This window comes from Symphalangus syndactylus, chromosome 18 (assembly GCF_028878055.3).
Source record: "Symphalangus syndactylus isolate Jambi chromosome 18, NHGRI_mSymSyn1-v2.1_pri, whole genome shotgun sequence".
Classification (NCBI taxonomy): Eukaryota; Metazoa; Chordata; class Mammalia; order Primates; family Hylobatidae; genus Symphalangus; species Symphalangus syndactylus.
The window spans coordinates 13,051,132-13,067,892 of NC_072440.2; the positions used below are offsets into that span (position 1 = coordinate 13,051,132).

The following is a 16,761-nucleotide window of genomic DNA, read 5'->3' on the forward strand; positions in this document are numbered from 1 at the left end:
CTTGCCAGCAACTTCTCCCACCCCAGGCGGTGCACACTTGTCTGCGGGCTTGCTATCTGCGGACGAGGATGTGTGGGGAGGATGGAGGCCTCTGTGTGTCGGGGGTAAGGTTGGGGGTAGGCTCCCTGCAGGCCGTCACTGCCACACCAGATGTCATGCAGGGCAGCACCAGCCCCAGCATCAGACACGGAGGAGTGATGTCATCCTGAGACTCACAGGACATGGCCTGGCTCCTGGTGTGGCCCACGGCACCCTGGGGCCCCCCTCCTGCCTCCTGCCCAGTCCCTGCTGTCCTGCTGGGTGGTGTTTCCCAGACAGCCCCAGGTGCCAGGCTGCAGGCAGCCCCATGGATGGCACATGTTTGCCTGAAGGGCGGCCCCAGACTTTGGGTGGCAGCAGCCCTGGCCTCTGTCCTGAGCTGTTCAGGACGTCACAGGGGCTGTGGCTGACCCCAGTGGGGGCCAAGCCCTGGGGCAGGTGGGGGCATCACTGACCCTCATGAAGGGGTGGAGGGGATGACCCTGAGCCACTGAAGCCCACAGGCCACGTCGAGGCTACGAGGGGTGGCTGATGGCAAAGGCCCCACTTTGCCAGCGTCGAGAGCGGCCAGAGCCCTGGCTGTCCCAGCATCACTGGGTGTCAGAAGGCGCCAGCACTATGACTAAAAGTGCTGTTGTCCTGAGGGAGGGCAGAGACCCTGCCACTGCCTTTGATGGTGGCATCGCCTGAAGCAGGCCCGGCCTCTCCCTCCCGCAGATGGTTTAAGCAGATGCGCTCTCAGTGACGTTTCTGAAGCTGCCCAGCACAGCATCCTAACCAAGCAATGACCCTTGTGGATGTTTTTTCCTCACTGCACTCTGTTCCCAGGTTTAAAGACCTTTCTCTCCCACCACTGCTATGAAGGGACAGTGTCTTTCCTCCCTGCACAACACACGGTGGGATCTCCAAGGGATAGGAAGCCCTGCCGGGCAGGGTAAGTGCATTGCTTTGTGTGTTTCTCTTGCAAATGACGGGAAATAAAGCAGGACGGTTAGGAAGGTGAATGCAGAAGTATTTTCCAAATGTGGTGGAAGGTGCTGGATGTAGCGTGCCCAGACACACGATGCCGATGATGCCCACGGTGGCCTAGGCGTGCATGGGGCTTGCTGTCCCCATCTCTGTCCCCATGGCCTGCGTGGGCAGCCGCTCCTGTGCCAATGAGCCAGATGAGGACTCTGGGGGAGGGTTCCACACCCACTGTTAGAGTGAGGGCTGAGCACAGGGTCTGTCCCTGCCGGGGTTCCCTTTACCCCCTGCGGGGGCCTGATGGAGGAGATATGCAGGCAAGAAGGGATGGTAGACACCTTATCGGTGACTGTGCGTGTGCAGGGCACTGGTGGCAGGACCGTTGGTACAGCTGGCTGGAGTGTGCGCTCTCAGCAGCGACCCTCCTGTCCACACCCCTGGCTGAGACTCTCACCCATGTTAGCCCCATGCTCCAAGGCAGGAGCCCACTCTAAAGTTAGCAGAGCCCGGGCCAGGCACACCTTCAACCCCACAGGAAGCCAGGGACCCTCAGCAAGAAGGCTCGGGCTGGCAACAAGAGCTGGTGCCAGGGGTTGGGGGGCAGAGCCAGGGCAGCTGCCCAGGGAGAGGGGATGCAAAGGGAAAGAGGCGCCCCACCAGGGAGGGGAGGCTGAGTGGAGTCAACACAGCTGGAAACACTGTTGACTCCCTTTACATTTGGTGCCCCAGTGTGGCCACTGCAGGCTCTGCAATGGTGGCTACGCGAATGAACAAGCAGGGACTCCTTTCACCTGGTGTATCCCCGCCCCACCCCCGCACAGTGTATTCAGTAATATCCGACCAGTGTACATAGAACCTTAAATAAATCTAAACGTAGTTGTCCCAGGCCGCATGACCTCCCTAGTGACCGTGGAGGGCGCCTGAATGGTCATCCTGTCTCTGCTCTGCCTGGGGCTGAGGACACGGGGCTGTGGGGACAGCTGCACCTTCGTGAAGAACACTCACGGCCTTTCAAGTCGTGCAGACTTCAGAACCTCCTTCGAGCTCCTTTCCTTTTTTAAGTGAAGAATTTGAGACCATAAAATCAGAATATTCAGAGGCAGATGCTGTTTGCGTCAGTGCATTAAAGAACTCGGCTGCTGATGAGCAATTTCCACCAGTGCAAACAGTGTCCTGTAAATCCAGCAGCCCCCAAGATCAGAAAGATGTGCTAGACGAATGACTAAGTTCTAAGCTGATGGTTCTGAGTTATTTGCTTGTTATTGACTGTAACAGATAAGCCCTGTATGATTTGTTATCTGAAAGTAAATGAGTCCTCACCCCGGGAGTCCGCTGGGGGAACCAGTGCCTGGGTCACTTCTCCCAGCCAGGCTATGTTAGCTGCAGGGCCAGGCAGAAGCCGTCTCCAGGTGGCACCTCAGCATCCTCATGCTGTGCTTCTCCTCATGTCCAAACCTTTTAGAGAAGGACATGCTGAATGTGTCATTTTAAAAGTAGGTCTCATTCTGAAACCTCTAATTAATATGCCAAAAAATATTTTGTTAAGCCTTTGAAATGGAACTTTTTCGTATGTGAAAAGAATGTAAATACATCTATATGTGCCAAGCATACGCACTGCACCTGCAGCTCCATATTTAAAAGGTGATGATATTCTTGTCTTTCAGATGCTTTGTTTGCAGGCAAAGCAGGCAGCAGCTGGAGGAGGAGCAGAAGAAAGCGCTGTATGGTTTGGAAACTGCGGGTAATTCCTAAGACACAGGCTCGGTGTTGTGACTGTGTGTGCTGGGGTGTTGGTTTCTGTCCTCTCTCAGGGCACTGCCTCTCCGCCCTGCCCACCTTTGCTTTTCCTTTTTCCTGTCTGCCACCAGGCATCCACTTCTCCTCAGCCCCACGCAGTATCAGGTCACTGTTACTTGCCGTGTACGGCTGTGTGGAGCAGCAGGTTTTGTGAAAGGCCCCGTTGCCCTTTCTGAAACGCTGTTGTGGTGCTGAGTCTGGACTCCTGTCCCATGTGCTCTAGAATGTGGGGGCAGCAGACGTCCCATTGAGGGCTCGCTGGTGACCACCTCAGGCCCTGGCAACCACACAGTCTCTGTCCAGCAGAGGCAGCCTAGACAGTGTACGGTGAGTGGGTGTGGCCATCTGCCGATGAAACTTTATTTATGGACACTGAATTTAAGTTTCATAGAATTTCCACATGTCACAAAATATTATTCTTTTGATTTTTTTCTCTTTCTCTTTTTTCTTTTGGATGGAGTTTCACTCTTGTCGCCCAGGCTAGAGTGCAGGGGCACAATATCAGCTCACTGCAACCTCCGCCTCCCGAGTTCAAGCAATTCTCCTGCCTCAGCCTCCCTAGTAGCTGGGACTACAGGTGTGCACCACCACGCCCGGCTAATCTTTGTATTTTTAGTAAAGATGGGGTTTCACCGTGTTAGCCAGGCTGGTCTCAAACTCCTGACCTCAGGTGATCTGACTGCCTCAGCCTCCTAAAGTGCTGGGACCACAGGTGTGAGCCACCATGCCCAGTCAATAATATTTATTTATTTATTGGGACAGAGTCTTGTTCCATCACCCAGGCTGGATTGCAGTGGCGTGATCTTGGCTCACTGCAACCTCCACCTTCTGGGTTCAAGCAATTCTCCTTCCTTAGCCTCCTGAGTAGCTGGGATTACAGGTGCCTGCCACCATACCTGCCTAATTTTTTTTTTTTTTTTAAGACAGAGTTTTACTCTTGTTGCCCAGTCTGGAGTGCAATGGCGCAATCTCAGCTCACTGCAACCTCTGCCTTCCAGGTTCAAGCAGTTCTCCTGCCTCAGCTTCACGAATAGCTGGGATTACGGGCATGCGCCGCCACGCCTGGCTAATTTTTGTATTTTTAGTAGAGATAGGTTTTCACCATGTTGGCCAGGTTGGTCTTGAACTCCTGACCTCAGGTGCTCTGCCCGCCTCGGTCTCCCAAAGTGCTGGGATTACAGGCGTGAGCCACCGCGCCAGACCTTTTTCAAGGATTTAAAAACGTGAAAAGCATTCTTAGCTCTCAGGCCACACACAGATGGGCAGCGGGCCGGATTTGACACACAGCCATGGTTTGCTGACCCTTGTTCTAAATTGTCCAAAAGTTACCAAGTGAGGAGAGGGACAACAGTCCTGCCTTCCGGGAGGTGATCCTTTGGGTACCACTTCCTGCGGGGAGCGGACGGTTCCTTGGTGGATGTTTTTGGTGTTGAGCTGACGAGTCGGTTGCATGAAGTGTCTGCTAAATGCATGAGCAAGTGAGAGCCCGGATGGCCTCCCACCATCCCGGTGCAGGGCGCTGCCCGGCGCCATTGCAACTGTGACATCTCCGTGGTTCTTTCTGCTTCAGAGGACGTGGAGGAGTGGCAAGTCGTCTGTGGGAAGTTTCTGGCCATCAATGCCACAAACATGTCCTGTGCTTGTCGCCGGAGCCCCAGGGGCCTCTCCCCGGCTGCCCACTTGGGAGATGGGTCTTCTGACCTCATCCTCATCCGGAAATGCTCCAGGTTCAATTTTCTGAGGTTTCTCATCAGGCACACCAACCAGCAGGACCAGGTAAGTGGGGTGCTTTTGCATGGAACCTCCACTGGCGAGTAATTTATGTTCCAGCAGTCCCTGGTTTATGTGTTGTAGGAATTCATTATTTAATTCAAGGGAAGGAAGGGCAAATTTTTTTTTTTAATTTCACAAACTTTAAACTCCTGGTTACAGCTACTCCTTGTAAAATTTCATTTAAAAAGATAAATTTTTGAGGCCAGGTGTGGTGGCTCATGCCTGTAATCCCAGCACTTTGGGAGGCTGAGGCAGGCAGATCACCTGAGGTCAGGAGTTCAAGACCAGCCTGGGCAACATGGTGAAACCTCATCTCTACTAAAAATACAAAAATGAGCCAGGTGTGGTGGCGCACGCCTGTAATCCCAGCTACTCGGGAGGCTGAAGCATGAGAATCGCTTGAACCCAGGAGGTGGAGGCTACAGTGAGCTGAGATCACACCACTGCACTCCAGCCTGGGCGACAGAGTGAGACTCCATCTCAAATATATATATGTGTGTGTGTGTGTGTATATGTGTATATGTGTGTGTGTATGTATGTATATGTGTGTATATATGTATATATGTGTATATGTGTATATATACATATATGTGTATATACACACACATATATATACATACATGTACACACACATATATTTGAGCACAGAAACTAAGAGGTATGAATCTTCATAATGCAACTTCTTAACTGTTGTTTCTCTTCCTATTTAAAAACAGAACAGAGTGATACAGTAAAGATGGAAGTGGCCCCTGCAGGCCACTTAAAATACTCTTTAGGGTCCAGAAATGGGTTCTGTTCGGGCCCTTCTCCCACATCCTTCTGTGGCCCACACAGAGGAAGACCGGAGTCCAGTCATGTTGGGAGAAGTGCAACTTTTGGTCACAGTCTCCAAATTTAGTCACATTTCTTTTTTTACTTAAGTTCTATTTAAGATCTAGTCTAATGCTATTTTTATGTGGCTTTTTAAGTAGTGCTCGTTAAAAAGAGAATACAAAATTCTACAAATCACTGATAATTATCTATCAGAATTCTGTAAAAAGCGTTCGTCATTGTAGATAAGCTGTGGTTTCTAAAAGCATTAGAAGTCATTTTGACAAGTGCCGCGGAAGGTGGGTGCCGGGGAGGGTGGGCGCCGGGGAAGGTGGGCGCCGGGGAAGGTGGGTGCCAGGTTTCCCTTCATCTCTGAGCTGTCAGTTCAGCTGGAAAGGGAACTCCAGGGGCCTGCACAAGCAGTTGCATCCTCCGAGAAGGGCCGTGTGTGCACCAAGGCCTGAGAGAACTCGCTGTTGGTCTGGGGTGTTCTGCTGCCCTACCCGGATGACGATGTTTAGAGCTGAATGGTCCCTCTCACTGTTTCTTGGTAGTTTGACTTCACTTTTGTTGAAGTTTATCGCGTCAAGAAATTCCAGTTTACGTCGAAGCACATGGAGGACGAGGACAGTGACCTCAAGGATTCGGGGAAGAAGCGCTTTGGGCACATCTGCAGCAGCCACCCCTCCTGCTGCTGCACCGTCTCCAACAGCTCCTGGAACTGCGACGGGGAGGTCCTGCACAGCCCCGCCATCGAGGTCAGGTGCGTGCAGGGGTCCTCCAGCCACCAGCGCCAGCCCCTCGAGCCCTGAGGTGTCTGTCACAAGCTGCCCCACCCAGGGTGGGGGGTTCCCTGGGGCTTTATAAACACAAAACGTAGGAATGTTTTATAAATGCACTTTTCTCTCCCTATGTCAAATATCGAATGAGATGCCGTTCCCCACATTCTGGAAAGAGTGCCGAGTCCTCAGCATTTTGTTTTGCAGATAATTTTGATGGGTGTTTGAAGCTCTTCCATTTCATTCTTTTCCTCTTCCACACCCTGTGCTCCAGGCTGACATTGGGCTCTTTGCCCTGGCACTCTCTCTCTTCTCCTAAATAATTCAAAAGGTGGGAAGCCGAGGCGGGCAGATCACTTGAGATCAGGAGTTCAAGACCAGCCTGGCCAACATGGTGAAACCCCGTCTCTACTAAAAACACACAAAAAATTAGCCGGGTGTGGTGGTGCATGCCTGTAATCTCAGCTACTCGGGAGGCTGAGGCAGGAGAATCGCTTGAACCCAGGAGGCAGAAGTTGCAGTGAGCCAAGACCGTGCCACTGCACTCCAACCTTGGTGACAGAGCAAGACTCCGTCTCAAAAAAATTTCAAAAGGCAAACAAAGGAAACCGCCTTTACGGGCAGTCCTTTGTCCACTGAATCCACCAGGGAACCATTGGCCTCAAGGGCCACAGTCAATCACCAAGTGCAGGTGCTCCGTGCGGGGAGGGGCAGGAGGCAGCAGGGCTGGGAAGGGCACCCCGAGGATGGGAAGGCGGGGAGGAGCCCAGAGGGACGCCCCGTGCTGGAGGCCACGCAGCCTAGGAGACCCAGGGAGGCAGGTGTGGCCAGACACGGATGTTCGGTCTCCCTGGGGCAGAACTCACGCCCCTCCTCTGGCTGGCTGGGCGGAGGGTGGGAAGTGGTGTCCCCCCACACCCACTGGGGCCCATTGTATTTGGAAATCTGTAATGTATCACATAACCAGATGGAATTTGTGTGCAGAGAAAATTGTTTCTCCATGGAAAGACACAGTAACAAGCAAGTTGATTTTTTCAAAAGGCCATTGAATTAGGTGTGGGCGTGCAAATTACATGAGACTGGGGAACTGGAAAGCTCTAGGCGGATTCTGAACTCTTGGCAGATGTTGGTAAGAGCCCCGTCTACTTCAAGGAAGCCCAGCTTGACACTCGTTAAGAGTGTGGCTGGCGTGAGAGCGATGGCAGGCTGGTCAGCAGGGCCATGCCTGTCTGCAAGGAAAGCTGGGTGTCAGATGGCACTTGGGTACTTTAAAGTCACAGCATGTAAGAGGATGCACGCATCTCTGTGGACAGCTCCCCACTTTCAGTGACTCCTCAGCCAGCCAGCTGCGGCTCTAAGAAAGCTTCTCCCATTCGAGTCCGAACAAGCCTAAGGGAGAAGGAGGTCTCTGCCCCTCCCCAGGCCCAGGGCCGCACGCCCCCTTTCTTTCTGTCGGGGGTGATGGCAAGAGGCCGTCGGAAGCTCCCAGGAACACCCGCCACCCCAGGCAGCCGTGCACAGGGACTTTCCTCTGTCAACTCATTTTACAAGTTTGGGAAGTGGGATTATTTTTAATATTGGTGTATGTATTTATTAAAGAAATAGAATAATTTGAAAATTAGGACAGGCATTCTTGAAATACGTCCTGTCTGTCTTGATAAATATGGCTATGCCTTGAGCAGCACACCACTTTTAAAAATATAATTTGTGTGTGTGTGAGCTCAGCTCCATGGAAACAGCCTGTCACTTATTTATTTATATTTTCTTATTTTTTGAGACAGAGTTTTGCTCTTGTTGCCCAGGCTAGAGTGCAATGGCGAGGTCTCGGCTCACTGCAACCTCTGCCTCCCAGGTTCAAGCAATTCTCCTGCCTCAGCCTCCCAAGTAGCAGGCGCCCGCCACCACACCTGGCTAATTTTTATATTTTTAGTAGAGATGGGGTTTCACCATGTTGGCCAGGCTGGTCTCAAACTCCTGACCTCAGGTGATCCGCCCGCCTGGGCCTCCCAAAGTGCTGGGATTACAGGTGTGAGTCACTGTGCCCTGCCCCAGCCTGTCACTTAATGAAGGGGTTTAGGTTACTGAAATACGTCTGAGGAGGCTGTGATATCATTAATAAATGAAATAAACAGAGCTGTCCTGTGTGGGAAGATGGCACTCACCCAGGGACTCACTGTGGCCACTGAGCCCCTGGGCAGGGGACCTCCAGGGACCCCCAACTTGCTCCTCAAGCCCGAAGCCTCTTGCTGGCGCCACCTGTCTTTCTCATCTGAGCATTCCTCACACATCTCTTACACACATGGAGTCGCCCCGCACAGACTCCTCGCAGGCCCTGCGTGCTCAGTACTGCTGAGAAAATGGGGGAGGGTGGAGTGGGCACACACTGGAGCGGGCGCTTTGCTTTCCATGGGGGTGCTGGAGTCCGAGTCAGGTCTACTGATGCCCAGATTTCCCACCTGGCCATTGGCAACCCCTTTACAAACTCGGCATCCTGGGAGTCTAAGTGAATTGTTCCACGCCCCGGACCCGTCATTGCGGGCTGGACTCCTACAGCCCACGGTGACGTCTGACCGTTCCATGGGGGGTGGACCCCCACTGCAGCCCTTGTCCAGGAGCGGGGCTCAGGGCCAGCTTTGAGTGAGGGACATGTCGAGTTTACTGCAGCCCCTGTCCAGGAGTGGGGCTCAGGCCAGCTTTGAGTGAGGGACATGTCGAGTTTACTGCAGCCCCTGTCCAGGAGTGGGGCTCAGGCCAGCTTTGAGTGAGGGACATGTCGAGTTTACTGCAGCCCCTGTCCAGGAGTGGGGCTCAGGCCAGCTTTGAGTGAGGGACATGTGGGGTTTACACGTGGCCGCTTGTCTCTGCAGAGTCCACTGCCAGCTGGTTCGACTCTTTGCACGAGGAATTGAAGAGAATCCGAAGCCAGACTCACACAGCTGAGAAGCCGGCGTCCTGCTCTCGAACTGGGAAAGTGTGAAAACTATTTAAGATAATTATTACAGACCAATTATGTTGATATATACATTGAAATGTAGAAATTTATTTTTGATAGTTAAATCTTGATTTTAGAAGAAAACCCTTTTGTCAACAAGGTTGCAGCCCACGCCGCTTACTCTCAGCGGATGCAGCTGCTCACTTGGGGGCACTGGCCTCTTAGGTTTTAACAATGTCAACAGTGTAGTTTAGAAAATGGCCCGTTAGTGGCTCTATTGCAATAATGTTAGGGACATTATATGATTTCCACGCAGGTCACACCATCTGGGCCTGAGGTAGCAGTGGGTCACTTTGATCCACTTTGCAGGACTTATTCTGTAATGGTTTGTGGCCAAGTTTTGGGAAGTGGTTGATTCTCTTTGCCTTCATTTCACCTTCCTCTTCGTTTACGGTTAGGACATCGCTGCTTGATCCTTACAGTACTGTGCAACTGCAATGCAACATGGCCCTGCTTCAGGTGATCCGCGGGAGGGGCCTCCACGCCAGCACGGGAAGGCTGCTGGGGCCTCCACACCTGCCTCATCACGGCGGCGTGGCTAAGACAATCCGGCTGGGAGCATGACCTTGGCGTCTGTTCTGGGAGCACAGATGATAAGCTCTGGAAGCTGGCAGTGTGGAAAGCACTGGCAAGTTTATTACTGTTAAAATGTCAAATACCAACGCTTTATATCGACACGAAGCGCTTAACACAGCTGGGCTTGGGGGGCAGTCAGGAGGAAGCTGGCCATCCGTGGAGGAGGGGCCGTTCCTGCACTCCGGCAGGATTCCTCTGATGCAGGCCCTGAAGTCTGTACACGTGGTCCAGATTTGTCCTTGTCTTTTCTTCACACTGAGTTCTCTATATTTATTGAACATCTTGTCCTTTTAAGCCAGAATAGTGTAAACTGCATCTCGGATGTCTGTCTTTTGTCTCGAAGCCACGATGGATCACTGGCTTCCTCTGAAGCGCGAGGGCTCCGGCGACCAGAGGATTCTTCCCGGAAGGCATTCCTGCCCCGCTCCCCGGGGCACCCCTCAATTGTGTACTACGTCCTTGTTTAGTGTGTATCCATGCCTATGTAGATGATATCTGTAACTTAGTTTTGTTTGAGATGTGAGAATATGCAGCTGAAACTTTGATCTGTGAGAGTGGGCCGTGGCCGTTTGCAGCACGCTGTGGACACCGTTCCTCGTGCTGCCGGGTGGGTTTTGCAGAGGCTTCCTTAGTGATTGCACATTTAACTGGCAGCATCCATTTTCAGAATGTCCCGGCATTCATTTGTATTTTGAAGCATACAGGAAACTTCTCATTTCCTCATTTAGCCCCACCCAGGTCAGGTGAAAGGGCAGCTTTAATGGTGGTTTTTAAGGACCACATTATCAGAGAGCACTGTGCAAGCTGAATGGTTCAATAATGAATGGCTGAATGAAAGTTCTGGGTGTAAAGAGTAAATATGCCCTGGCTCTTTCTACCAATGTTTGCTCCTGGTTGGAAAGAAACCAAAGATTTAAGATGGGCTGCTCTTCCAGACTGGCCGTGCCTGCCTGTGCCCAACAGCCTGTGCAGCCGGCAGTGTGCCTGGTGTCACGCCAGGAGGCTGTGGCTGCTGTGGGCCCTCTGGAACTGTGCTCCTCACAAATTTCCCCCAAAAGGTTCTTCTAAGCCTTTATCGTCCCTGGTAAATGTTTCCCGGCGGGGCGCGGTGGCTCACGCCTGTAATCCCAGCACTTTGGGAGGCCGAGGCGGGTGGATCACCTGAGGTCAGGAGTTTGAAACCAGCCTGCCCAACATGGTGAAACCTCGTCTCTACTAAAAATACGAAACTTAGCCGGGCTTGTTGGCGCATGCCTGTAATCCCGGCTACTAGGGACGCTGAGGCAGGAGAATCGCTTGAACCCAGGAGGTGGAGGTTGCGGTGAGCCAAGATTGCGCCACTGCACTCCAGCCTGGGCAACAGAGGGAGACTCCGTTCCCTCCCCGCCTCCACACACAAAAAAAACAGTTTCCCATACACTGGCCTGCTCCAAAACCCACTAACTATTTTAGCAAAACAGTCCAGGCCAAAGAGGAAGCATTTTACGTTCAATAAGAAACCCAGCCATTCCACATGGCTGGTTCCTGAGTGGCTTTGGTGATACTCGCCAGCCAGCTGCTGACATTCAGAATCTCAGACCTCGGGACTGCTGTTTCGGTACCGTGTGTCTGACACCCGCCAGGAGCCCTTTGCTATCTGCACGCAGGATGGGGGTGACTGCCCAGACATTCCCGCTTGATAGGGGCAGCCTTTCAGATGCAGCAGACATACAACACCTGTACTTTGGAGTTTTAAGGAAAAAAAAATCAGAAGTGCTGGTTAGATAGTGAAAACTTAGGATAACTTAGAAAGGTTAGTTTTAGCTTCCTTTGTGGCTCCCTGGTGCAAAACAATTAGCAGTTATGCAATGGACCTGATTCTAGTTTATTCTAATTAAGAAGTGAGGCCGGGCGGAGCCTGCCTCTGATGGCGGGGCTTGACTTTGTTCCTGAATACAATCTTGAGTAACTGGGAAAGTCTGAGTGAAAGGATGGCCTCATTCTCTTTCTAATCTTGCTGGTTTCAAGATTAGAAAATGGCATTATTTGATCTGAAATGTTTGAGAAGTCACAAATAAAGTTACTTGGGCAGACTTGGCTTGCTTTCTTTCCTTTACACATACCTGTTATTTTCAAAGCAGAATATTTTTCATGAAAACACACACAATTTAAAGAACAAGAATAAAATGAACCACCTACGCCAGGAAATTGAACGCCGCCCCAAAGCCTTCTGTGCCCTGCTCTGGAGTCCCCCTGCTCCCCCTCGGAGGGCGCTACCGTTTCACGCTAAGCGCATCCCTTCATGCCTCTGTCCATGGCTGTATCTGCAACAGCAAGTTTAGTTTTGCACGTTTTGCGCTTTATCCAAAGGAAACGTGTTGTTTTCTGTAACTTGCTTCTTTCACTCCACGTTTATTTTTGTTTATTTATTTATTTTGAGACGGAGTCTCGCTCTGTCACCCAGGCTGGAGTGCAGTGGCGCGATCTTGGCTCACCGCAAGCTCCGCCTTCCGGGTTCACGCCATTCTCCTGCCTCAGCCTCCCGAGTAGCTGGGACTACAGGTGCCTGCCACCACGCCGGCTAATTTTTTGTATATTTAATAGAGACGGGGTTTCACCGTGTTAGCCAGGATGGTCTCGATCTCCTGACCTCGTGATCCACCCACCTCGGCCCCCCAAAGTGCTGGGATTACAGGCGTGAGCCACCGCGCCCGGCCCACTCCATGTTTGAGGGCATTTGCATTGTGAAACTGACTTTTCCGGTCCATGAACGTGACATTATTTCCACTTATAGATCTTCATTCATGTCTTTCAATTATTTTATAATTTTTCCATGGAAGTCTTTAAATTCTTAGATTTATTCCTAAAACTTGATTTTTGTTTGTCTTTGTGAACAAGGTCTTGTTCAGCTGCTCAGGCTGGAGTACAGTGGCATGACCACAGCTCACTGTAACTTCAGTCTCTCAGACTGAAGCGATCCCACCTCAACCTCCTGAGTAGCTGGGACCACAGGCGTGCAACACCATGCCTGGCTATTTTTAAAAAGTTTTTTGTAGAGACGGGGTCTCACTCTGTTGCCCAGGCTGGTCTCGGAACTCCTGGGCTCAAGCAATCCTCCTGCCTCAGCCTTCCAAACTGCTGGGGTTACAGGAGTAAGCTACTGTGCCCAGCCAAAATTTCATATTTTGAGGCTTTTCTTTTTTTCATTAATGTTTTGTAGAGATAGGGTCTCACCATGTTGCCCAGCCTGGTCTCAAACTTCTGGCCACAAGTGATCCTCCCATCTTGGCCTCCCAAAGCGCTGGGATTACAGGCGTGAGCCACCATACCTGGCCTTTGAGGCTATCTTAAAATTTGTTTTGTTTTGCATAGAAATGCAATTTTTTATTTGTTTTGAGATGGAGTCTCGCCCTGTTGCCCAGGCTGGAGTGCAATGGTGTGATCTCGGCTCACTGCAACCTCCGCCTCCGGGGTTCAAGCGATTCTCCTGCCTCAGCCTCCCACGTAGCTGGCATTATAGGCGTGTGCCACCACGCCCAGCTAGTTTTTTGTATCTTTAGTAGAGATGGGGTTTCCCCATGTTGTCCAGGCTGGTCTCCAACTCCTGGCCTCGTGATCTGCCCGCCACAATTTTTTTATGTGTTGGGTTATATCCAGAAACCTTGCCTCCCGTCAACTTAAAGTGACATCAGAGAGCTCTCCTAAGAAAGTTTATTCGGGAACAGCAAGGGGATTGCAGTCAGGATATGCGTGCTACGCCGGTAGGCATTTTGGGGGGTGTTTGCGATAAAGGCGACACTTTAAAAGGCAAAGAAGTCCACGTAAGCTGCTCTAGAAAGAAGTTCACAGGTCACAGCAGCTCCTGGCAGGAGGCAGTACTGTTCACCGCGGGAGTGGCCGTCACTGGGCAGGCGCCCTCGTTGCAGTCCTGAGGGTTCTGGAGCGAGTTCTGCTACAGGCAGGCCCGCGAGAGCTTCTTCACGGCCTCCCCTGACTCATTTTGTACCAGCAGCTTCCACACTCCTATTATGATAATTTACCGGTGAATTTCGGGGTTTTCTGTCATCATATCATTTACAAATAGTAACAGCTGAATGTCTTTTTTACAATCGTGCATGGTCCAGCTATTTCCCCTAGCTTGTGATGCCAGCTGTGACATCTGGTACAGAGTTGAGCAGAGATGATGGCAGGGGCCTGGACCAGCTCCTGTCTGAGGGATTGGGTCAGCTGCCCATCACTGCCTCTTGGCTCTGGCCCCACCCCAGCTGCCCCTCTGTGATCCCAGGTGTCTCCCCTTCCATCTGACGTGGACCCGAGGGCCCCTGGAGGTGGGCAGAGCTGGGCTTCCTGGTTCCAGGGGTTTTGAGGGCGGATTTCTGATTTCAGCGGTGCTGGGTGGCTGCACAGCCCTCTCCCTGGGCGGCTTTCCCAGCTCACACCCACACAGGACGGGGTCTTGGGGTCCTTCCTTGGCTGTGCCCTTAGTCCATGGCTGCTGTAGTCTCTGGCCAACCCTGTCCTCCAACCGCTGCTGGAGTTCATAAGCCCATAGAATACTGCCTCCTGGAGTTCTGCAGGGCGAGCAGAATGGACCACAACCCTGGGTTCCCAGCGTCGCTCACTTTGGTCCACGTGAGGCCCTCTCTGATTTATTTACTCATTCATCTGTTACATTCATCCACTAAATATTTAAAAACACATAGCAAGTACCTATGAAGAGAACCCCTGGTTCAAGAATAAAATCACTAACAATTTCATTCCCCTCTGGACTCTCCCTGATGCACCCCCACCCTGGGTGACCCCTCTTCTGATTTGCAGCCAGAGTGCCAGCTTCGCTGGAAGCTCTGCAGCGCCCCGTCACCCCCAGAATAAAAGTCCTAAAGGGCACCAGGCCTGCCCCACAGATTTGTGACCTTTCCTTTGCTGCACAGCCCCTCTGGTAGCCAGGTACAGCCGAGAGATGCCGCTGAGTAATGGAAAATGCATGCATTAAAACATGTAGGATTGCCAAGGAAACCAGCTATACTGAAATAGTTATCACAACCACCTGTAAATGGTGATAGAGGCATATGTAGGCACCTTTATTGACACTAAATGATGAAATATACGCACAACACGCAAGTTGTCGGTTTAGGCATAGAGCCTGTGGGCCGAGGGTGGGTGGTCTCCCACAGGTTGGCCTTTTTGAGCACTCAGAAGCCCCTGGGAGGCCCCTCCACCTCCTCCATGGCCCAGCTCCAGTGACACCTGCCACAGGCCCGCACTGCCCCCTGTCTGTGTGGAGGGGTCAGTGTGGGCTGCCAACGGGTTAGGTAGGTCTGGGCCTTGTTCCCAGTTATGAGCAAGCCGGGGGAGGACCTGTGCAGAGAACAGAGGGGTGGGTGGAAGGGGTCGGTGGGTACCACAGCATGGATGTGTTCCTGGGAAGGATGTGAGGGTGTGTTTGGCAGGTTCCTAGCCCATCACTGCTGTATCCCAGCACCAAGGACAGGGCCTGCTATGCTTGGCCGGCTGGGTGGGTGGGTAAATGGGTGGATGGATGGGTGGGTAGGTGGATGGATAGGTGGGTGGGTGGGTGGGTGGATGGATGGATGGATGGATGGATGAATAGTGGGTGGGTGGATGGATGGATGGATGATGGATGGATGGATGGGTGGGTAGGTGAATGGATAGGTGGGTGGGTGGGTGGGTGGATGGATGGATGGATAGATGGATGGATGATGGATGGATGGATGGGTGGGTAAGTGAATGGATAGGTGGGTGGGTGGGTGGGTGGGTGGATGGATGGATGGATGGGTGGATGAATGTGTAGGTGGATGGATTGATGGATGAGTGGGTAGGTGGATAGATGAATGGATGTATGGATGAATGGGTGGGTGAGTGGGTGGGTGGATGGATGGATGGATGGACTGATGGATGGGTGGGTAGGTGGATGGATGAATGGATGCATAGATGAATGGGTGGGTGGGTGAATGGATAGGTGGGTGGGTGGATGGATGGATGGGTGGGTGGATAGATGGATGGGTGGATGAATGGGTGGGTGGGATGGATTGATGGATGAGTGGGTAGGTGGATGGAAGAATGGATGTATGGATGAATCGGTGGGTGGGTGGATGGATGGATGGATGGATGGATGGATGGATGGATTGATGGATGGGTGGGTAGGTGGATGGATGAATGGATGTACAGATGAATGGGTGGGTGGGTGGATGGATGGACAGATGGATGGAAGGACGGATGGATGAATGGGTGGGTGGTGGGTGGATGAATGGACGGACGGACGGATGGCTAAGTGGATGAATGGATGGATCAGTGGCTGGCTGGCTATGTTGACAGAGTATGCATATGTCCTACTTTCTGAAGCTGTGCCCCTTAGGGTGGCATGGCCCACTAGACCTGGTTTCCACCTGGCTCCAGTTCCCTCGCTGTGTAACCTGGGGAGGTCTCTGTCTCCTATGGGGCTCCTGTGGGCTTGAGGCACAGGAGGCTAGGCAGCACCAGGTGCACCTGGCACAGGCCTATGCCCAACTCCAGGGGTTTCAAAAGCCAGGCAGATCCTTGCACCCTTCTGTGTCCTGTATCAGCATCCAGATGGACCAAGCCCCAAGTGTTGCTGGAAACCCCTCTGTCCAGGACCCCCAGGCAGCCAGGACACCACAGTGGGGAGGGGCCAAAGCCTGCATGGCCCCTGACCCCAAGGTGCTGCCTCTGCCTCCAGCTCCCCTACTTCGCCCTGTGCCAGCCCTGGGTACCCTCCCTGCAGGCCGCGTCCCTCGCCACCTGGCCTCCTGTCTTCTGGAACTCAGGCCCTGCCTCCTGCTCCTAGCCTTCAATGCCCATGTCCAACAGGACTCTGCTTCTCAGCCCCACCTCACCCCACAGCCGTCACTCAGGCCACATCAGTACCCGAACGCCCTGCCACCAGCAGCCGTGGGGCCCCAGGGAGCGGCGGGCTGGCAGGGGCACTGAGGGCCTGGGTTTGGTGGCCCAGCTGGCTCAGGCCGCCTACAATGCATGTGGCCCTGCCAAGGAGGCAGACAGCCCTGAGCC

The 16,761-nt window shown here is 52.6% G+C and overlaps 1 protein-coding gene and 1 pseudogene across 8 annotated transcripts in view; both read left to right on the forward strand.

Annotated features, from left to right (window-relative positions):
- CERK (ceramide kinase) overlaps nucleotides 1-11,804 on the forward strand; it is a 53,302-nt gene extending 41,498 nt beyond the window's left edge. For 3 of the 8 annotated variants that reach the window (XM_055252817.2, XM_063622551.1, XM_055252818.2), the window contains exons 9-13: nucleotides 868-973; nucleotides 2,670-2,746; nucleotides 4,373-4,578; nucleotides 5,940-6,148; nucleotides 9,032-11,804. In XM_055252817.2, the coding sequence (XP_055108792.2) occupies nucleotides 868-973; nucleotides 2,670-2,746; nucleotides 4,373-4,578; nucleotides 5,940-6,148; nucleotides 9,032-9,104 (671 nt within the window). In that variant the 3' untranslated portion in view covers nucleotides 9,105-11,804. The remainder of the gene's footprint in view (nucleotides 1-867; nucleotides 974-2,669; nucleotides 2,747-4,372; nucleotides 4,579-5,939; nucleotides 6,149-9,031) is intronic. The other 5 variants (XR_010116887.1, XR_010116885.1, XM_063622553.1 and 2 more) reach the window with 3 other exon arrangements.
- Nucleotides 9,594-11,804, forward strand: LOC129467907 (uncharacterized; annotated as a pseudogene).
- Nucleotides 11,805-16,761: the final 4,957 nt, after the last annotated feature.